General features: G+C 48.4%; 1 protein-coding gene across 1 annotated transcript; it reads right to left on the bottom strand.

The window, feature by feature from the left end:
- Window positions 1-3,247: 3,247 nt before the first annotated feature.
- On the bottom strand, window positions 3,248-17,844 carry LOC146173278 (phospholipid-transporting ATPase ABCA3-like). Its single transcript, XM_084583840.1, has 5 exons — window positions 17,406-17,844; window positions 8,822-9,009; window positions 7,367-7,540; window positions 5,044-5,254; window positions 3,248-3,540 (listed from the first exon to the last, which is right to left on the bottom strand). The coding sequence occupies exons 1-5, from the start codon at window positions 17,790-17,792 to the stop codon at window positions 3,274-3,276; spliced, it is 1,227 nt and encodes a 408-aa protein (XP_084439966.1). The 5' UTR covers window positions 17,793-17,844; the 3' UTR covers window positions 3,248-3,273.
- Between the last annotated feature and the right edge of the window lie 1,938 nt (window positions 17,845-19,782).

The raw sequence follows: 19,782 nt of genomic DNA on the forward strand, positions 1-19,782 counted from the left end.
GCTTTGGGGGCACATGGAGCCACTTTAATGATGCAGTTGGAGATAAAATGGAATGGTCGACGTTCAAGGCGCGGAAGGCAAAAAGTAAGGTGCACTAGCTGTGAAGAACGGTTGAGGCAAGTTAATGAGAAAAGCTGGACGGCAAAGATTTTCAGGTACCTGTAATGGTGCACTATTGATACGACATGGAGAACTAGATGGGGCTTGCAAATAAGTACAAATGTCATGGGGAAGGAAATGATAGGAAAGTCACGAAACAAAAAGGAAAATAAACTATCATTGGCAGATGAGGATGCTGGACAAACTGAGGATGGGAGCTTTATAGGGCGACTAAACCAAAGTAAAGGAATTTTTTTTTTTTTTTTAAATTCTAATGGCAGTGGTTTTTCGAGGCTAGGGCTGGGTGCTTGAGGACGAAATGCTACTGGCAAATATTTGACAGCGCAGATGACATTTTCTGCTGCTGCTGCATGCAAAGCAGGGAAACGATTGGACATATAGAATGCACGTAAGGCACTTCAACCACAGTACATGACGCAGGGATTCGGGAAGCACTGGGGTTTCGGGACGTCCATGGCAGGCTAAATTATAAAACGAAACAAGAGGCGGCTTGAGGATTGGTGGAAAAGGTCAAGGGAGTAGTGTTGGACTGTGCGGAGGAAACAATCAACTTAAAAAAGATTGAGCACTCAACGTATTACGAGCAAGGCGAAACTTCTCACCATCCCATTAAAAATAGAATGCTGATAATTACCTACCGAAAAAGTGCGTATTGAAATTAGTGACTTGAAGCAGTTTTTCCAACTGGTAGAGCCTACTAAAGATCAATCGGAGGAGTGTCACCTCAGGTGGTTACAAACTTTGTCCTCTAACAGCCCAGCTAGACTGCACGCTATTGATCCGGGTACTTCTCAATTAAATGCAGGTTTTGCGGCCAGAAAGACCTTTTAGCGCATGATGAGCTTGCCAACAAAACCAGGCCATATCTCATAAACAAAAAATTTGAGGACACTTTAGCGACTAAAGTGATGAAAGGCGGAAGCCCGAGTGCTGCATTCTGCTACGCAACTGTTGCGCAAGTAGTGATGAATGCTGCTACGAGTAAAGCGAGTGACTACTCTGGGAGCGACTACTCCGAGATGCTGGGAGTGCATTTATTCAGTGAATTCTGCTTAGCAGCGACGGGATCGCGCTTCTTGAATCTTTGCAGTTGTTCTAAGTTTACTGTTGTGTGGTTGATCTTACCGGGTGCGCGGCATTATTAACTAATTACGTAACTGTCACTAATTAGTAATCCTTAATTAGCCATTAATTGGTAATTGTTCATTGATTGGCATATGGCCATTTAAGGCACGTATTCGTGCATACTGTGGTGGTGCTCTTTGATTGGTTGAGACCTCCATGACGTCATCTTGTCTCGACCAATCAGAGCCGCTGCAAAAGCGTGACACTTTTGCAGACAATGATGTGGCAATAAAGGCTTTCGCCTTAAAACACAACATGGGCGGATTAGGAGGTGGCCCTATCTTTGCTAGGACTTGCTTGCGAGATCTTGGGCAGCGACTTCAACCAATGGAGTCCCTGTCTGAAAACCCAACCAACCCTGCCCTTAACCCATTTTCACCAACTGGTATGATCCAAAAGCTCACAGGAACGGCGAAGTACCTTCAGCCTTGCGTGAAGCTCGGAAGCGAATGTTCTCAATGAAAAGCAGCTCAGCGAAGATTCCTTCCGTGGGCACCCGCGAAAAAAGAAACTGCGTTTTATCATCTATACAAACTGTATGCAGCACTGCGAAAGGCAAGTTCGATCTGAGTCAAGGGTGGCGCAGTGGTTAGGGCACTCGGCTCCACTACCGTGCTCAAGGATGTGGGATCAAATCCCGGCCTCAACGGCCGCCTTTCGATGGAGGCCTCCACTATGGCGCCTTTCACAGTCTCTTTAGGACGTTAAACCCCATAAACCAAACCAATCCACGGACGGTCTCGAGGGAGCGCGGGACCTCCCTCGGTACCAGTCGTAAATGATGTAGGTGCCATTGTGCAATGTGCTCTTGGTGGTGGCGGCCTGTGCTGTAAGATCCCAGTTATGGGATTGCTCTTCAGTGCGTGTCGCGGCAGGAAGATGATGCTTTTCGGCGACTTCCTGAGTCCTGTACACCAGCTGCCGTTGGGCTGCCAGGTCAGAACTAGACACCCCAGCCTCCCGTCGCTCAAGTTCTGCGTTTCTTCGGGAAGAAAACAGGGTTACCTTGTCGTTTGACACTTTTGAGACTAGTGATGAATGAGTCGGTACACCGCCAGGGTGGCGCAATGGCTAGGGCGCTCTACCAGGATGCGGAGTCGAATCCTGACCTCGGAGGCCGCTTTTCAGTGGAGGCAGAAAGCTAGGCGCCCTTGTGCTGTGCGATGTCAGTGTACGTTAGAGAACCCCAGGTTGACGAAATTTTTGGAGTCCACTACGGTGTCTCTTATAGCCAGAGTCGCTTTGGGACGTTAAACCCGAAAATCAAACCAAACCAAACCGAATGAGTTGGTGGTAAAAAAATGGGCAAATAACCATTGGCGAATCAGATGAGCGATAACTTATTCTTGCGTGGTTTAGCGTTTGTTTTTTGATTTACTCTTCGAGATGTTTTTAGCGATGTCGACGCTCTAGCGTTAATTTTTAAACCACAATTACGTATAAAGGCAATTATTGAAGAACTGAATTAGTTTAGTGCAATCGTATTCGCTACAATATATCCAATACCAACAAATATACAAAAGTTACAATTAATTCTATGCAGTTCTACTCGACATAAAGTTTTTGACATGGTGATGTAGCGTGAAGTTCAATTTAACATCGTAAAGCAAGTCGGGCTATGAGAGACGCCGTAAGGAAGGGGGGGGGGAGGGGGGCTTCGAAAATTTCAACTACCTGGGGATATTTAACGTGCACTGACATCGCACAGCTCATGGGCGCCTTGCTTTTCGCACCCATACCTGCCGAGGCAGGTATTTGACCCCGCATCCTTGGGCACAGTAGTCGAGCACCTTAACCACTACACCGCCACGGCGGTGCCCAGTACGCTGGTGCTCGACTTTTGCATTAAATCTCTTTCTGTAATACGTGACCAGGAAAACGATATTTTTCAATGTTAAGGTGTTTTTGTTTAAATCTTCGTTTATTCGAAGCTCAGTGCCTGCCACGGAATTTGCTGAAGCCAGTCTATGATGGGTGAGGAAACGTTCGAAATCATGGACAGCGAGGCTCCCACTGAGGCATCGACTATCAGGAAGCGACGACGGGGGCGGCAGGTCTAGGCGCAGCCGGCGCTTCCGGTCTAGATGCCACTGCAGGAACCAACTGCTTGGGGTCAGCGTTGCCGGGAGTGTCTCCGGGCGTGCCCTGCGGCTTGGCGAACTGCAGGAAGATCTGTTCCAGCGTGTTCTCGCCCACCATGGCGTGCTGGAGCGCACATTCCTCCTCCAGGCGGCACAGCCTGCGGAACAGCTCGCTCCACGGCATGCGCTCGGTCAGGTGGTAGCCCTGCATATTCTGCGGACAGTAGTCGCGATTGTTAGCCTGTGCAGCCAGACGGCGCTGTGATCGATTGAAGGCGAATGCAGGCTTATCCATTTTGCACGCATTAAATAAAGCATTCACTTAAATACGCGCCTAGATAGCGAGATAATCACTGACAAGAATGAGTGTCGTTAGGCCAGAACAGCGTTTTTTGCATCTCGTTGAGGTGAAAGCCATGAGAGTTCTCAGTAAACAACGTTATGGCGTTCGAACCATTGGAAGACAGTGAGCCGGAAAGTGGGGCGCCACCGGAACATTCTGCCGGTAACAGTCGGTGACACACTTTGCAAATTTGTGGCGACTACTTGAGGTATTCGCGGCTTGACTAGAGGACGTGCTGTCAGCTGTGTTCCGGCGTCGGCTGTACTACGACTGTACTAGGATGTGAGGGAATGCAGGCACAATAATAATAATAATAATTGGCTCACAGGAAGGGAAAGGCGCAGTATCTGTCACACACAAGAAATTTCCGCGAGCACTGTGGAATCTGCACTGGAGAAATGCGAAAGCCTGAGCGCTGCTGCAGCATGCGGTATATCCGCGCCCCTTGTGTAAGGTTTTTGCTAGTCAGGCCGGAACTCGTGCCGCACAGTGGAATTTTCCTTTTCATGGCGCGAGTTCGTTGCATATATATATATATATATATATATATATATATATATATATATATATATATATATATATATATATATATATATAATTAAAGTTGGTTTACAGGAATGAAAAGGCGTAGTATCCGTCACACTTTCTCATCTAAGAGTGAGATTGGACAGTGCACCGCCACTCCTGTCGCATGGCGTTCCTTGGCACGCTTTCATTGTAGGTCCATTCATTCAAGTCGTCGTTTTACATATTAGTCGTTTCGTATAGTCATGACCAGTCATGCCTATTCAATGTAATGATTACCGCTCATCGCGAAGCATTTTACTCGTTTCCATTCAGTTGCGGTCATCAGAAGTCGTAGTCTGACATATTGGTCATTACAAGTCATTTTAGTCATCATTAATCATCTTTATTAGTAATTAGCAGTCAGTAACTAAATCGATGTATATTTATAACTTATTCATTACATATCACCATCAATAGTTTCCATTAATCTTCCTCCTTACGTGTCCTATATATTTGCGAATGATACACCAGCGCACAGATATGCGACGCACAGCTCCTGCGCAGATTTTCCTTCCATGAGCCTACAAAAGCCTTCGCTTTAAAAATGAGTGTTACATCCATTACATCAAGAAAAGTGCGTATACGGGTCTCTGCAACGCGCGCTGCTGATCACTGCGCCTGCGCGTCATTTCTATTGATTTTGCTCGTTCTTTCTACCTGCCTATATCTTTCGGCACTTTTTTGCTATAAATTCTCTCGTTCCCGTTCGAGCTCTGTCTGAGACACTGAACGCGTTGTGGCCTCCGAAGTCTCACCGTCAGTGATATCATCCGTGCAGAAAAAGAGGTCGCGTTACTCGCGTATTACCTCGTGTTTTTCGGTAACTGTGGCGCCTGGGAACTGTCGCTGCACGGCCTGCGTGACCTGGGCGGCCGCGACCTTGTCTTGTGTCAACGTCACTTCGAGCCGGTAGCCCTGGCCGAATTTCTCGCGCAGATGCTGCAGCGTCCCAAGGCACATCATCTCTCCCGCCGCCATGATCGTGACACGGTCGCACGAGAACTCGCACTTCTCCATGCTGCGTCACGTAGGGGATGAGACAGATGCTTTTTTTTTCTCCGTAAATCGCTGTCACAGCCACTCAGTGAGAAGAATGGCTATTGCTAGCATGGTGAATCAAGATCTCTGAACTCCCTGATCTTTTACTTTTTGGTGCGTTTTGAGCGCCGACCTGTGAAATTGCAGAAAGTGTCCACAACTGCCACTAAGCCCTGTTGCATAGAGACATGAGCCACAAGAGATATAAAGACCGGGAATAAGGGGCTTCAAGCAATGCGCGCCAGCATGTATGGTGACGTCCACATTGGCCTTGTCATGTACCAACGTCGGAACAATGGTGGCAACAGAGACGAGATTATGATATCAAAATTGTAGTTTCCAGGTTTTCGAGGCAATAGGGAGTTCTAGAATAGCACTATCCGCCACGCACTGACCCGGTTAGACTCAACAGGAAGCTGTCGGCGCATGCGCAAATGGCTCCCGAGGGGCCCCACTGCCGCGTAAGCGTGCCACCTATAGCGGGCAGATCGAGATGTGCTATGACCCTCCAATGATTACCCATTAGTGGGCACCCGTTCAAGGCCTCTACTAATGGGTTCCTACGTCACGCACTGTAAGGCGAGTACTCACGAGGCTGTCAGTCCTTAAGCGCATTTCTAAGAAGAGAGACCATGGCGTCTTCGGGATTTGTCACTTTGCCATTAATGGTACAAAGTGACAAATACTAAATAGTAGATATTTAACATACTGGATACGTGCTAGCATAGACGTATACCGGTTAACCGGACGCCTCTCACGCACGTATAGCGGCCACACCTTGCCTATCTATTTGAGATTCAGCATAGCGAAGATGTACTACGTAGACTTATGCCGGTTTACCAGACGACAGCCGCGCAGGCGGAGAGCTAGGGATGGACAGAACAGCCCCATGTATTCTCTTATTCCTCTTATTCCTTGCCCCTAATAGTAAGTAAAATGACCCCAATAATAAGTAGAATTAAACCTGACCACAGGCTGCAGATTTGAGATTCAGCATAGCGAAGATACGTTTACCAGACGAGAGCTGCGCAGGCGGAGAGGTAGGGATGGACAGAAGAGCCCGATGTATTTCAATGCCATTATATCGGCGCTCAACCAACTTAACTTGATTAATTTGTCGACCATACTTGGCGCATCGACCTATTTTCAGCAAAACTTTGGCTAGACTCTACAGTGTAACGATCCCCTGGTTTCTCTACCCAGTCGGAAAAAACTACAGAATATTTTCTGATGTTACAACAGAATTTCTGTGCGGTTTTTGACGGAAAACCTGTTGTGACAACAGAACATTGTGTAGTAACATCAGAAATTTCTGTAGTTACAACAGAGAAGTACTACAGAACTACAGACAACAGAAACATACTACAGAAAAACTACAGAAATACAGCAAAGTACTACAGAACTACAGGAAAATCTGACGTGTACGACAGAACTACAGAATATTTTGTCGTATTTTTGACACAGTTCTGTAGTTATTTTTGACTGGGTATCATATTCATTTTAATCAGTAACAGAGACAGTTGCAGCTTTAGGAACCGATTACGATTGGCAGAAAACGAACATAAAGTATCCCCCCCCCCCCAAAAAAAAAGTATAAAAAACGCATCATCAACTCGCCCGCTTAACTATCCTGCAGAACATAAAGGTCCGGGCACGCTGTAACGCAAGCTTGTTTAGTCTGTTCTGTTCAGAACACGGTCTCTTATTCCTTGCCCCTAATGGTAAAATCACCCCAATAGTAAGTAGAATCAAACCTAACCACAGGCTGCAGATTTTGATCACCCATATCTGCCTCTTCCCACAAGCAACGTCCTTGTGATTGCGAAAAGTATGTCAGTTTAAAGTCTACAGCTCAAAAACCACGCGATTACAAATGCCGATGAAAGAAGGCCCTTCTGGTAGATGACACCGCAGTCAACAATTTTGAGCCTGCTGTATAGCGTAGCATCGCAGTACAACAAGTTCGTGGTAAAGCGCCCAATGCAAGGCGGTTTACCACGAACCTTGCTGTACCAGGTCGACGCCAACGGCAGAAAGAGGGCTTTCTTCGAAGGGCTCCTTTGCGCGCATTGCTTGAAACCGGGGCACTCACTTGTGTGATGTGAGCACGAAGGCGGTGCTAGACTTCTTGCGTAACGTGGCGATGGCGCGGAATATCTTGTTTCGCGACACCACGTCCACGCCGGCGTAAGGCTCGTCCAGGTACACCAGGGGAGGGAGTCCCAGCAGGGCAGCACCGATAGACAGCTTGCGCCGGTTGCCTCCGCTGCGATTCAGCAAATCACACTTCAGTAAGTATCTGACGTCACGAACAGAAAGTATCTGTATCTGACGTCACGAAAAGTATACCTGACGTCACGAACAGAAAGCGAGACGCCTCTCGCGAGATTACGGAACAGAGCGTGCTAAAGGAGTTCCTATAAACATGTTAGCCAAAAAGCTGACGCCTTGTGTGTCCATGACACATGCCCACCCCTCTTCCTGGTTCCAACCTGTGCACATCGGTTGGTATCAGAAAGACTGGAGGACATGTGCCATATGTAGTTAATGATTAAATTATGTCACTGATTCTCGGCTTTATTCTTAGAACTGCACATTCACAGTCGGCAGAGGAGAGCCCAGTACAATACCTGAGCTTCAGAAGAAATCCTATCCAAGTTACTCTAGTGGTTGCCCGCTCTTCCGCTATCCTGCACGGGGCGCCAGCACCTGGTCAGTTTGGTGCCCATACATGGTGATATCTCTCTTTATACAAGAGTTTAGTTGCACCATAAAAATTATCGATATAATCATTTTTCCGTGCGGTTAGAAACACACTTCTTTTGCTTGTGCTTTTTTACGACTGTTGGCTTCTTTAATTAGAACCTTGACCTAACTCTGACCCGACATACCCTGGGGGATTGTATAGAGGTTTTTATATCTTGTTGCCATTCTGTGCCAGAAATTATAGAACTCAACTTCATAGGCCACTAGCCTAAATACCGAGTTGCCCTCACGGCCTCACAGGGCATACGCTTTCTTCGTGAGCTGTGAGGCTATTGACACTTTTGGTTTTTCTGATGTTTAGCGTCAGAAAGCGACTCAAGCTATGTTTTACGGGGAACTTTTTATGCAATAACACTTAAGAAGCTGCTTATGGCAGCCAAAATTTAATGAATGATTAAAAACGTCTAAAACAGCTTTCCTCAGTGATGAACTATTTAGCGGTTTATCGTTAGATTCCGGCCACCAGCTTGTGCTGATTAGCACTCATATATGACAAAACTCAAGTAACGGTTCTACATGCACTACTTAACATAAATATTGCTTAAAATTATTATTTAGTTCCCGCACTAACTTCGTGCAGTGAAAAATATTTGAGTTTACAATTATGGTCTGGAGGAAACCTTAAACCCCAGATGGGCAATGGGCATGTGTCATTACTAGCTTACAACTGCTGTAAAAAATACACCAGCCAGAAATAAGACTTTCGAGCGCCGAAGACTTATCATCGGTACCAGCCTTACGCCACCTGCGCACACTCTGGCTCAGTAATGCCACTGCGCACCTGTAAACGCCGCATGGTTTGCTGGCGTGCTCCTTCAAGTCGACGACAGACAACAGGCTGTCGACCATCGCTCTGAGGTCGGCGTCGCTGATGCCGCGAAGCCGCCCGATCAGATAGAGGTACTCGTACGAGTTCAGCCTGTCCAGCAGCCCTCCCAACTGGAAACAGTAGCTGATCTGCGACTGCCACTGCCAAAAACGACGGAAGTTTAAATGGCTGCCCCCTTTCCATAATAATAAAAAGCTTTGAAATCACTGCAGTATCTCGCATTGCAGAAATACGATAGCACGCATCCTTATCACTAAATCTCTTATCACTAATTGACTTGTCACTAATTTGTTTATTCCATTTTCTTATTCCTAATTTATTGGTCACTAATTTCGTATCACTAATTTATTATCCCTATGTTCCTTATCACTATTTCATTATCACTAATCATGCACGTTTTCACCACGTGCCTAAATTTTTATCATTTATACTAGGACTACCCCTACCACCAACACATTTTGGCTTCAGTTATGACGCAAATATGTTGGCCTCAGTTTTTGGCAAGACAATATAGCATATTAAGGCTTTCGCCTTTTGGGGCACTATACACGATTATCCTAGCGCACCGCTTTGCTAGTGGCTGTATGCGTAAAGTATCTCGCGTACGTCGCCGTTCAAATTGACGCCGATCTTCATGCACTCCGCCACGAACGCTTCTCACGAATTCTCTGCATGTAAATGTAAATTGGCTTATAACCCCGGTGCGGTGGCGCAGTGATTAAGATGCCCGAATGCTGTTCCGGAGTACCCGGGTGAGAACCCGACCGCTGTCGATGGAGCAAAACGGAGAGGCGTCTCTTTGCGCTGTTGTTGTTGTGGCTGTAGGAAGAGGGCAAAGAAAATGCACGGGCCTGCTACTGTCTCTGTAGCTGAGCCACCTTCGCTGCCTCGCGCGAACAGGAGAAAATAGAGAAGAAAAAAGAAGAAGAGGGAGTGAAAGACGCGCGCCGCAGCAGCAGCCGTCGTCCACCACCGAAGCGGTGGCGGGTGCAATGACGGCCTACAACAGATAAAAATTCGGTGGCTGGCTATAGCCTCCGCCGCAAGCGGCGTTGACCTCCAGTCCCAGCCCCGTAGGGCCAGGAACTACCGTGCGATGCAAGCGGACATTAAAGATCCTCAAGGTCGTGCGTTGTAAGCGGACTTTAAAGATCCCCAAGGGGCCGAAATTATTCCGGAGCCTTCCACTGCGGCTCCTCTCTCTTTCCACTTTCGCTATATTTTATAAACAGCACAATAGCGTGTGTTGTGATGGTGGAAATATCCCTTTCAGAAAATCTGTTAGCTGGTGTTTCTCCGGATCGCAAAAGCTACTCGAGTCCAACTGACTGTCAGGTACGTGCGCTAAACTGGCTATCAATGGTGCGGTCATTGAAACTGGACAACCCAGAATTCTCTACATGAAAAAAAAAATTGTTGTGGTTTAGCTCTGGGTAACCCTAGTTGAATTGCGAAAGCAATGGCGGAAGCTTCTTTTGCCTGCTACATTGTTCCCCTATCATGCGTTATGAGTGTAAGGTGCTACATTATTGGGGACACTTAGCTCATCATTTAAGTGTATGACGCGAGAGAGTAAGCTATCAGCCCACATATAAAGTCACGCTCTAACCAAGCCGCATGGACGTGCCTGGGTGTCGTGGGGTAACGAGAATGCAAACGGTTCTGGCAGGCTGATTCTACATCACCCTCCCATATGAATGGAGCGACCCGAGTTGGCAGCTCCTGCCCGTGGCATAGGGATATCGTAAGTTCAAATGTCATGGCAGGCTGTTGTGGCTGTAGGAAGAAGGAAAAGTAAATGCACGGGCCTGCTACTGGCTCTGTAGCTGAGCCACCTCCGCTGCCTGTTTTGGCTGTAGGAAGAAGGAAAAAAATGCACGGGCCTGCTACTGGCTCTGTAGCTGAGCCACATCCGCTGCCTCGTGCAGACAGAAGAGAAAATAAAGAAGAAAGAAAAGGAAGAGGGAAAAAAAGACGCGCGCCGCAGCAACAGCCGTCATCCACCACCGAAGCGGTGGCGGGTGCAATGACGGCCTACATCAGATAAAAATTCGGTGGCAGGCTAGCCCCCGCCGCAATCGGCGGTGATCTACCTGCCCCAGCCCCATCAGGGGAGTGAGGTCGTTTGGACAGAAGAGAAAATAGAGAAGAAAGGAAAAAGAAGAGGGAGGGAAAGGCGCGCCGCAACAACAGCCGTCGTCGACCACCGAAGCAGTGGCGGGTGCAATGACGGCCTACACCAGATAAAATTCGGTTGCTGGCTGCCACAAGCGGCGTTGACCTACTGTCCCAGCCCCGTAGGGCCAGGAACTACCTCCCTTCACCACCTCCGTCGTGGCAGGCTGATTGAAGCCTTTATTGGCTCATATTGTCGTCGACAAAAGCTGTCCGCGCGAGCGGTGCACCTCATTGGTCGACAGAGAAGTGACGTCACGAGCCGCACAATTCGAAGCGACCAACCAGAAGTCTCATTTTGTCTAGTCTTCCTGCCATCTGCAATCCCACACTTGAACGCGCGTCAAGGAACACCACACGACAGGAGCGATGGTGTACCGTCCAAATGCACACTTGTCGGAGAAAGTGCGACAGATACTGCGCCTTTCCTTTCCTATAAACCAATTATAGTTATATGTAGCACTGCAACGAACGCCGATAAAAGGCAAACAAAGAGGCAAATGATAGGAGAGGAAGGATAGGCTTTCGTCATTCTCCTCTTAAAACACATCTAAGAGACCCAATTTTTTTTGTAGCTACGGCCACCCGAGATCTCGCTTTGGCTGTCGTAGTATTGCTTTCGCAATAAAACAGCTCTCACATGGCATGACATACGGAAATAGGCGGCGCAGTAGAGAGCTGCGGAGTAATTTCGATTACCTGGAGATCTTTAACGTGCACTGACATCGCACAGCACACGGATGCCTCTCCGTTTAGAAGCGAAAAGCTTCACTTCGCCAGTAAACACCGCGCTTCGTGTGAGCCGGCTCGAAGTGCTCGGAGTAGGGGAGAGAACGTACAACTACATAAAAGACTTCTTATCGGGCAGAAAAGCCTGCATGATATTTCAAAATTTAGAATCTCCTACGATAGAGTTAGGAAGCAAAGGCACACCGCAGGGCTCAGTGCTATCGCCTTTTCTATTCAACGTGGCAATGAGAGGCCTCCCGGGTAAACTTAACCAAATCAAGGGGCTAAATTTTAGCATGTATGCGGACGATATTAACCTCTGGATTAACCAGGGGAGCGATGCGAGTACGGAGGAACGCCTGCAAGCAGCGACCTACATCATTGTCGATTACGCGGCTAAAAGGGGACTTTCGTGCTCCCCGCATAAATCTGAGTTGTTCGTTTATAACCCAAAGTACCTCCGCTGCAAGAATAGCGGGGAGTTTCATATTCAGGTGGAGGGCAAACCGGTGCCAAAAGTAGATCAGATCAGGATTTTGGGGATGGTCATTCAATCCCACGGTCACAACGGAGAGGTCCTGAGAAAATTAGAAAGTTACGCGATGCAAACCCTCGGGCTCTTGAGGAGGGTCGCCACTAAAGGAAGAGGCCTCAAGGAGAGAAATTTACTAAAACTAATCCAGGCATACGTAATAAGCAGAATCAGTTACGCCACGCCCTACCTGGACATCAAGGCCGGCGAAAAAGAGAAGTTAGACTGCCTGATTCGAAGATGCGTTAAGAAGGCGCTAGGACTGCCCATGGGTACCTCGAGCGAACGACTGCTCGAACTCGGGGTGCATAACACGTGGGCAGAATTGGCGGAGGCAGTGCGAGTCTCCCAATTAGAGAGACTAAGCACGACCGAGACGGGCAGGGTAATCCTTGCAAAAGTAAGCCTTAACCCAGACAGGGGAGTTCAAAAAAAAGTCACAATTAATAGTGAAATCAGGAATGCCTTGGTAGTCCCCCCCTTCCCTAGGAATATGCATCCAGAATTTAATGTCGAAAGAAGGGCCAAACGAGCTGAAGCTCTAGAGCGACGGTTCAAGAACATGGGAACAAAGGAAGTAGTCTATGTTGATGCTGCAAGTGGCAGAACAGGTGCGGCGGTAGCTTCGGTAGTCGATGGCCGAGGGGCACCGGTATCCGCGGCAGCCATCAGAGGCCGCAACATAGAGACTGCGGAGGAAGTTGCGATAGCGCTAGCTTGCGTAGGAACAGAAGCCAAGTTCATAATTAGCGACAGCAAAACTGCCATTCAAAATTTTGGGAAGGGGAGGATATCGCCGGAGGCGGCCAAAATCCTCATCCAAAGAACAATAAATAGGAAAATTCAGTTAATTTGGACACCCGCTCACGCTGCCGTCCCTGGTAACGAGGCGGCTCACGAGCTAGCCCGAGCTCTCTACTTCCGGGTAGCCGTCGAGCCCCCCGAACACTGGGCATACGACGAGCGTCTGCAAAATTATGGGGAAATCATCGACCATTATAAATTGGGACGTAGACTGGTACCCCCGCCAGATGTTAGGCTAAATAATAGAGAAGCTGTCGCGTGGAGGCGGCTACAAACTAATACGTTCATGAACCCGGTCTGGGCGTTTCACGCGCTACCAGACTTTAGGGACAATGATCTCTGCAAACACTGTGGGGCGAGAGGGACCCTCGACCACATAATTTGGGAGTGCCCACAATCTCCAGGGATAGGGCAAAATATTACAAGTAGAGAAGCCTGGGATACCCTGCTGCGAAGCGCGGACCCTGCGATCCAGCACCGCACCGTCCATCTGGCGGAAGAGGCCGCAAGAAGCCAAGGGCTACCTGCCAGCCTCTAATCCGCGGGCGCACGACTCCCCGTTTCCGATGGAAATAAAAGTTGTACAACCAACCAATCACCGCAAGCGCGTGTTTACCGCGGAGAGAATAGGCGTGCGCATTCAACATGGACGGAGAGTGATACAACCGATACAGAAGTGCTACTATGGTGGCTAGAAGGGGGCTTCTAGACACCATAGTGCTACCATAGGAGTTGGCTGAAAAAGAGTGCAGAAATGAAAGGCTGAAAGCTCAACGAGCGTCCGAGACACCCGATTAACGAGAAGAATGCCTCGCTAAAAAGCTGATTGATTTATAGGAAGGGAAAGGTGCGGTAACTGTCGCACTCGTTTTCTGTGGACACCTCAACCGCGCCTTAAGGGAAGGGAGGAAGGTGGGAGTGAATGTGGAAGGAGAGAAAGAGGAGCCGTAGTGGAGGGCTACGGCGCAATTTCGATCACCTGGGGATCTTTAACGTGCGCTGACCGCTAAACGACTCGGCAAAGCCGAGTCTGAAACGCCAGAAGTACGAGAGGCACGTCTCGCTAAACGGCGCCAATTTCATATTCAGTGAGATATTTACAAACAGATACGCTAGTCTTAGGAAAGCAATCTCAATAGTGTGGGCTCTCCGAATACAAATCGTCCAGTAAGTAAATGTCTATGTACAAGGCTGAACAGCGACGTTCGGCCATGTCAGCTTAGAGTAGCCAAGATGGTGAAAGTTCGAGAATTGCTGAGCAGACGCGAAGGAAGAATGAAAAGGCCAGAGCCAAACGAACTTGTGAAAGTCTCGCTAAACGACCACGACAAGATGCTCAACAGCAGCTTCTAGCCATCAGTGCCAGCAGCATGACCGAAGCTTTTCGCTTCGAGATATCCAGGCTTAACCTTAGCTAAGCCCCAGTTATATTTTCGCCCATCGAAGCGCAGCCAACTATGGTCGAAATCGAACCCGGGAACTGCGGGCATCAGTCGGGCATCTTAAGCAATGCACCACAGCGGCGGGTCGGCGTTCTAGCCAAAATCCACTTTCACGCCTTGCCTATGCAATGTCGGCAGATGCTTTCCTGCTTCACTCGGTCAGCTCTCCACGGCGGCATGCGGCACGAAGAGCAGTTTCCGCACTGCGCATGCGCGTGCCGTTCTAGGCAGAATCCGCTTTCATGCCCTGCGCATGCGATGTCTGCAGATGTTTTCCTGCTTCACTCGGTCAGCTATCTGCAGTGGCACGCTGCGCGAAGGGCGATGCCTGCAGACGCTATCTGCTTCACTCGGTCAGCTCTCCGCAGTAGCACGCTGCGCGAAGGGCAGTTTCCGTACTGTGCATGCGCGTGCCGTTCTAGGCAGAATCTGCTTTCATGCCCTGCGCATGCGATGCCTGCAGACGCTTTCTGCTTCACTCGGTCAGCTCTCCGCAGTGTCACGCTGCTCGAAGGGCAGTTTCCGCACTGCGCATGCGCGTGCCTTTCTAGGCAGAATCCGCTTTCATGCCCTGCGCATTCGATGCCTGCAGACGCTTTCTGCTTCACTCGGTCAGCTCTCCGCAGTGTCACGCTGCTCGAAAGGCAGTTTCCGCACTGCGCATGCGCGTGCCTTTCTAGGCAGAATTCGCTTTCATGCTCTGCGCATGCGATGCCTGCAGACGTTTTCTGCTTCACTCGGTCAGCTCTCCGCAGAGGCACGCTGCGCGAAGAGCAGTTTCCGCACTGCGCATGCGCGTGCCGTTCTAGGCATAATCCGCTTTCATGCCCTGCGCATGCGATGCCTTCAGACACTTTCCTGCTCCACTCGGTCAACTCCGCGATGGCACGCAGCGCGAAGAGCAATTTCCACACTGCGCATGCGCGTGCCATTCTAGGCAGAATCCGCTTTCATGCCCTGCGCGTGCGATGCCTGCAGACGCTTTCCTGCTCTACTCGGGCAGCTCTCCGCGGCGGCACCACGCATTCGCAGTTCGGAAACTACCTTTTCTTTCCGCTGGCGCGCATCTGCTGGGATGCTTGGAGGTCACTATCCTCCTCCTCTCTGTAGGGAGCGCAACAGCGAAACACCAGTAGAACGGCACAGCTATTTCCCAGGGTTACGGTGCATACGTAGTAGTGGCTTTGGCACTAGTACGCATGGCTTTGCTTGGCTTTACATGGCATAGTGAAGCTTTTGCTTCAAAATACATTGCTGTCGAAATCATGTTTCGTACTTGTGTTCTGTTCCAAGTTGTACTCGCCTTTTCTTCACAGAGGAACATCATAGGTGCAAAGTGATATCATAATGATGTCAATACGCTTGTTTGCTTGTATTCCTATAGGGTGCTATCCCACTCTATACGCAGAAGTGGCCGCAATGGCGCGCACATCTCTGGAGTTGGATGTGAACGGAGCCTATAGCTGCAATTTGGAATAACGAAATCCCGGGATTGGTCAAACAACGGAGGAGTTTTGCACATGATGCAGTAAAGTTTATGCATCATTTCTTTGTGTGCAAAATTCGCCTTCATGAAAATTGCGAGAATATCGCACCGAGCTCGCTCCTTAAAATATTACTTGCTACGTCTTCTGCTGGCATAAAAACACCACTCTATTCTCAATATCATACAGTGATACCAAATTTGTTAAGGTCAATGAAGCACTGGTAGAAGCGGTCCGCTTTGAGAAAAAACTCCAAGCTTGCCATGGATATCGTCTGACATGATTATATACAGAACAAGACGTGGAGCCCCGAAATACTTGTGAACACTTCCAGGCTGCACATATTGATGGAAAGTAACCCAAGTGTTGCTCAGCTTTCAATAATTAAAATCAATTGGCTAATCTAGTAACCATTAATTGAAACAAACGTACAGATCCAACTACATCATACAACGGCTGCAACGTCATCGAACTGGCTGCTAAAGAAATTTACGGCTTCTTCGTAGACGACGTCGTGTAACGAGAATCCACCCTAGTGCGGAAAGTGAAGTGCAACCTAAGCCTGTCCTGGGCAGCCTGTACCAATTACGTTAACTAGGATGTCTAGTGGATAGTACGGCGCCAGACAGAACGGACCAAAATTTTCAATTTGGAATGGCATTAGTCCAAAATACCTCTAACAAGGGCGAACTTCTTCTGCCGAGAAGCTTCTGAAAAAGCTATATATGTCAGTTCTGTATATCCGTATGCCTGTGCTCAGGTGAACGCCAATGCCCCTCCCTTATGTAATGCCCCTCAAAAGGGGTCTTTAAGGAAATAAAAATGAAATGAAATGCAAATTTATGCACTAATTTACACGAATTTACACACCTTGATGATGCCACTGAAATCATTGTACTAAAATCGTACTCGCTTGGAGCTGATCCGCTCGGCTTAGCTTTGATATCATGCATGCCGTTCTGGTGAGCTAGTTGCTAGAGCGGCTGCCTCGAACACAGGGTGGTCCTGGATTTAATTTTTGGACCAGGGCCCGTATTCCTAGTTTGCATCGTTATCGAAGTGTTGCTATCTCACGTGACCTCGAGTCATCTGATTGGTGGAAACGCCGGAACATGACGTTGCCGCCTCTACCGGTACCGTAGTGGCAACACCTGGTTCGGCGCTTCGACTAGTCAGATGGCTTGAGGTCACGTGAGATAGCGACAATTCGGTAACGACGCGAACTCGGAATTTGGACCCAGGGCAATTTTCCTTCATCTTCGAAACTTCGCGGAGAAAGCTCTTTCATTCGTCGCCTTTTGACAGTGGTAAGTAGATGCGTATGATTGAACTCTCCAACTCACGGTTTCCCCTAAGCACATAGGACTAACCTGGCGCGTGTTTCCGCTAAGCCGGGCCTTGGCTGTATAAGCGTCACCGTACGAGGCGCTGATAAGCTTGGCCAGCATCTGGAACATAGTGGTCTTTCCGGCGCCGTTGACTCCAAGCAGGCCGAAGCACTCGGATGGCCGCAGCGCCAGGTACAGTCCCTTCACGGCATGCAGCGTGCCGAAGCGCTTGTGCAGCCTCCAAGCAACCAGTGCTTGTTCCGTGAAGTCCCCCTTCTCTTTTAGCGCGTCCACCCATCTCCTGTGCTCCTCCACATCGTCGTCTAGCTTCGACTCAGTGGGCGTGAAGTTTCTCTCCTGGACCAGGTATCCCGAGGTCAAGAAGCTCATGGCAACGAGCATAGCCAGGCCGACACCAACCATGTACATCAGCTCTAAAGCAATGCCCCTGGTCAAGTCGAAGGAAAGCAGTTCGACGGTCCGACAAAAGAAAAACCTGTCCTCCTCAATCATACGAGCACCTGCAAATCCAGTAAAGTTGAAGGCGATCGAATTAGAAGAAGCATTATGTGGCATTCGCTCTAGTTTCACTGTAAAAAAAATGCACCCTTAGGGATGTTTTTGAGCCTATAGCTACAGCAGCGCCCTTACATTCGCCAAAAAGGGTGCAAAGTATGGCTCTTGTCACATGTACACTGGCAAATGATAGCGGCAGTTGCGCCCTTTTTCCGACGGGTTTGACACCTTCACACATTCATTTTAAGACATTTGTACAAGTACCGGCAGCTTAATTAGACACAGGTATTTTTTAGGTGCATGCGCTTTTCAGGGCGGTTGCAGAGCCCCTGCTGAAAATGCACCCTAAAACGGGCACAGGTACACTGACGGTGTTAGTATGTATACGCTTAAGGCGCACCCTTTTCCGAAAAAAAAAAATAAGGGTATGAAAAAGTACCCTCATTAGCGCTGCGCGTTTTAAGTGCGATTTTTTTTCCCGTGTAGGACTGATAATTACGAAAAAGACGGGGATATGTCAATGAGACGTCTGTTCTGCGGGCAGTTTCTTTGGAACTCACAGGTGTCAGCCTGCGTAGCAATTAGTTGCACAGCTATAGGCGATGACACATATCGGATTCAGTTCTTCCGTATATTGCGCCATAACAACAAAATAAGGTAGTAGAAGAGATGGGGCAGTAATGCCACCTTTTCAAATGTCTACACAAACACTGGAGACTAAAGAAACAGCCTCAAAGCGCTGCTAGCAATTGTATCGCTAAACCTAATATACACAAAAAATCCGTATCTGCATTCACGGGACAGCAGCTCCTTCGTCGTAATTTCTCCTTTATGGTCTGGTTTTCATAACTCCGAGTAAGTATATTCAAGGTGGTATGTTGGTGGTGGAGTTAATTATTGACGGGTGCCACAGAAACAGTGCGAACAGACACGCACAAAACAAGATATATGTTGACCAGCGCTAGGCAGCCACCGTTCTTTTTTTTTGTAACTATATGCAAATCCTTGCAGCCGCAGAATTTCGCGAACGACGATGCATATCGTACTCACCGTAAATGCCTATATAGTTTGCGGTGGGACATAGCCTCCTATATCTTCAATGCCCGGTCATTCGCTCGGGCGCGTCCATCCAAGATTGTTATCTAGAAGTCCGGTTTGCGAGCGCCGCTTCTCGACGCGCGCCAGAAAATTTCAGGGGTGGCCTGAAGTCTGCTTAGGTGCGATAATGCGAAAGCATTTCTCTTACTGCTGTTAATTCGTTTCTTTATTGCTTTGCCGTTCCTGACAGGCATTTTTATCTATAAATAATGGTAATTTGAGGGTCGATATTCATTTGATGCTCCCTGCCGCACGAGGCAGCTGTGATGTGGTGCTCTGTGTGAACTTCGCCAGATGGCACAGCACGTATGTCTAATGGTAGATTCATTGCCTCTGTTTTATTTTGAATTTTGCATGCGCAGATTACAAAAGGCTTTCGTTGTCCGCCATAACCTATACTCTGGGAAAGTTATTTATATTTTTGTTAATCTTTAAATCTTTCACTTGCTACTGTTGTCCTTCCCTCGCCGCCCTCCAGCCTCGTAATACTAGACAAAAGGAATTACAAACGCGTTATCGGGCAGTCAGCGTAGCGTAGTCGTTTCCACGCTCGGCTCAGGAGCGAAAGAATGATGGTTCAATTCCTAGCGGTGACAACTTTTAAGCATGAAATGCGTTTAGCTCCTGTTGACAGCGTCCTCAAAGGGTCGTGGAAATAAAACCGAGAGCCAAAATCCGAACACCTATTCTTCGTCATCCGGGCACCGAAACATGAACCCACGGCCACCGTTCGAGATTTCACGAGTCAAGTTCGATCACGGTACCACATACTCGGACGTATTATAGAACGCCGCCCGACGCTGGA

This window comes from Amblyomma maculatum, chromosome 11, assembly GCF_055883805.1.
Source record: "Amblyomma maculatum isolate TAMU_Amacu chromosome 11, ASM5588380v1, whole genome shotgun sequence".
Taxonomy (NCBI): domain Eukaryota; kingdom Metazoa; phylum Arthropoda; class Arachnida; order Ixodida; family Ixodidae; genus Amblyomma; species Amblyomma maculatum.

Excerpts from the sequence above, each read along its gene's own strand:
- LOC146173278 (XM_084583840.1), bottom strand. The coding sequence starts at position 17,792 with ATGTACATGGTTGGTGTCGGCCTGGCTATGCTCGTTGCCATGAGCTTC. Across the intron at positions 7,541-8,821 it reads AAACCATGCGGCGTTTACAG|CGGAGGCAACCGGCGCAAGC; the intron begins GTGCGCAGTGGC and ends GCTGAATCGCAG. Across the intron at positions 5,255-7,366 it reads TTCGTGCTCACATCACACAA|CATGGAGAAGTGCGAGTTCT; the intron begins GTGAGTGCCCCG and ends TACGTGACGCAG.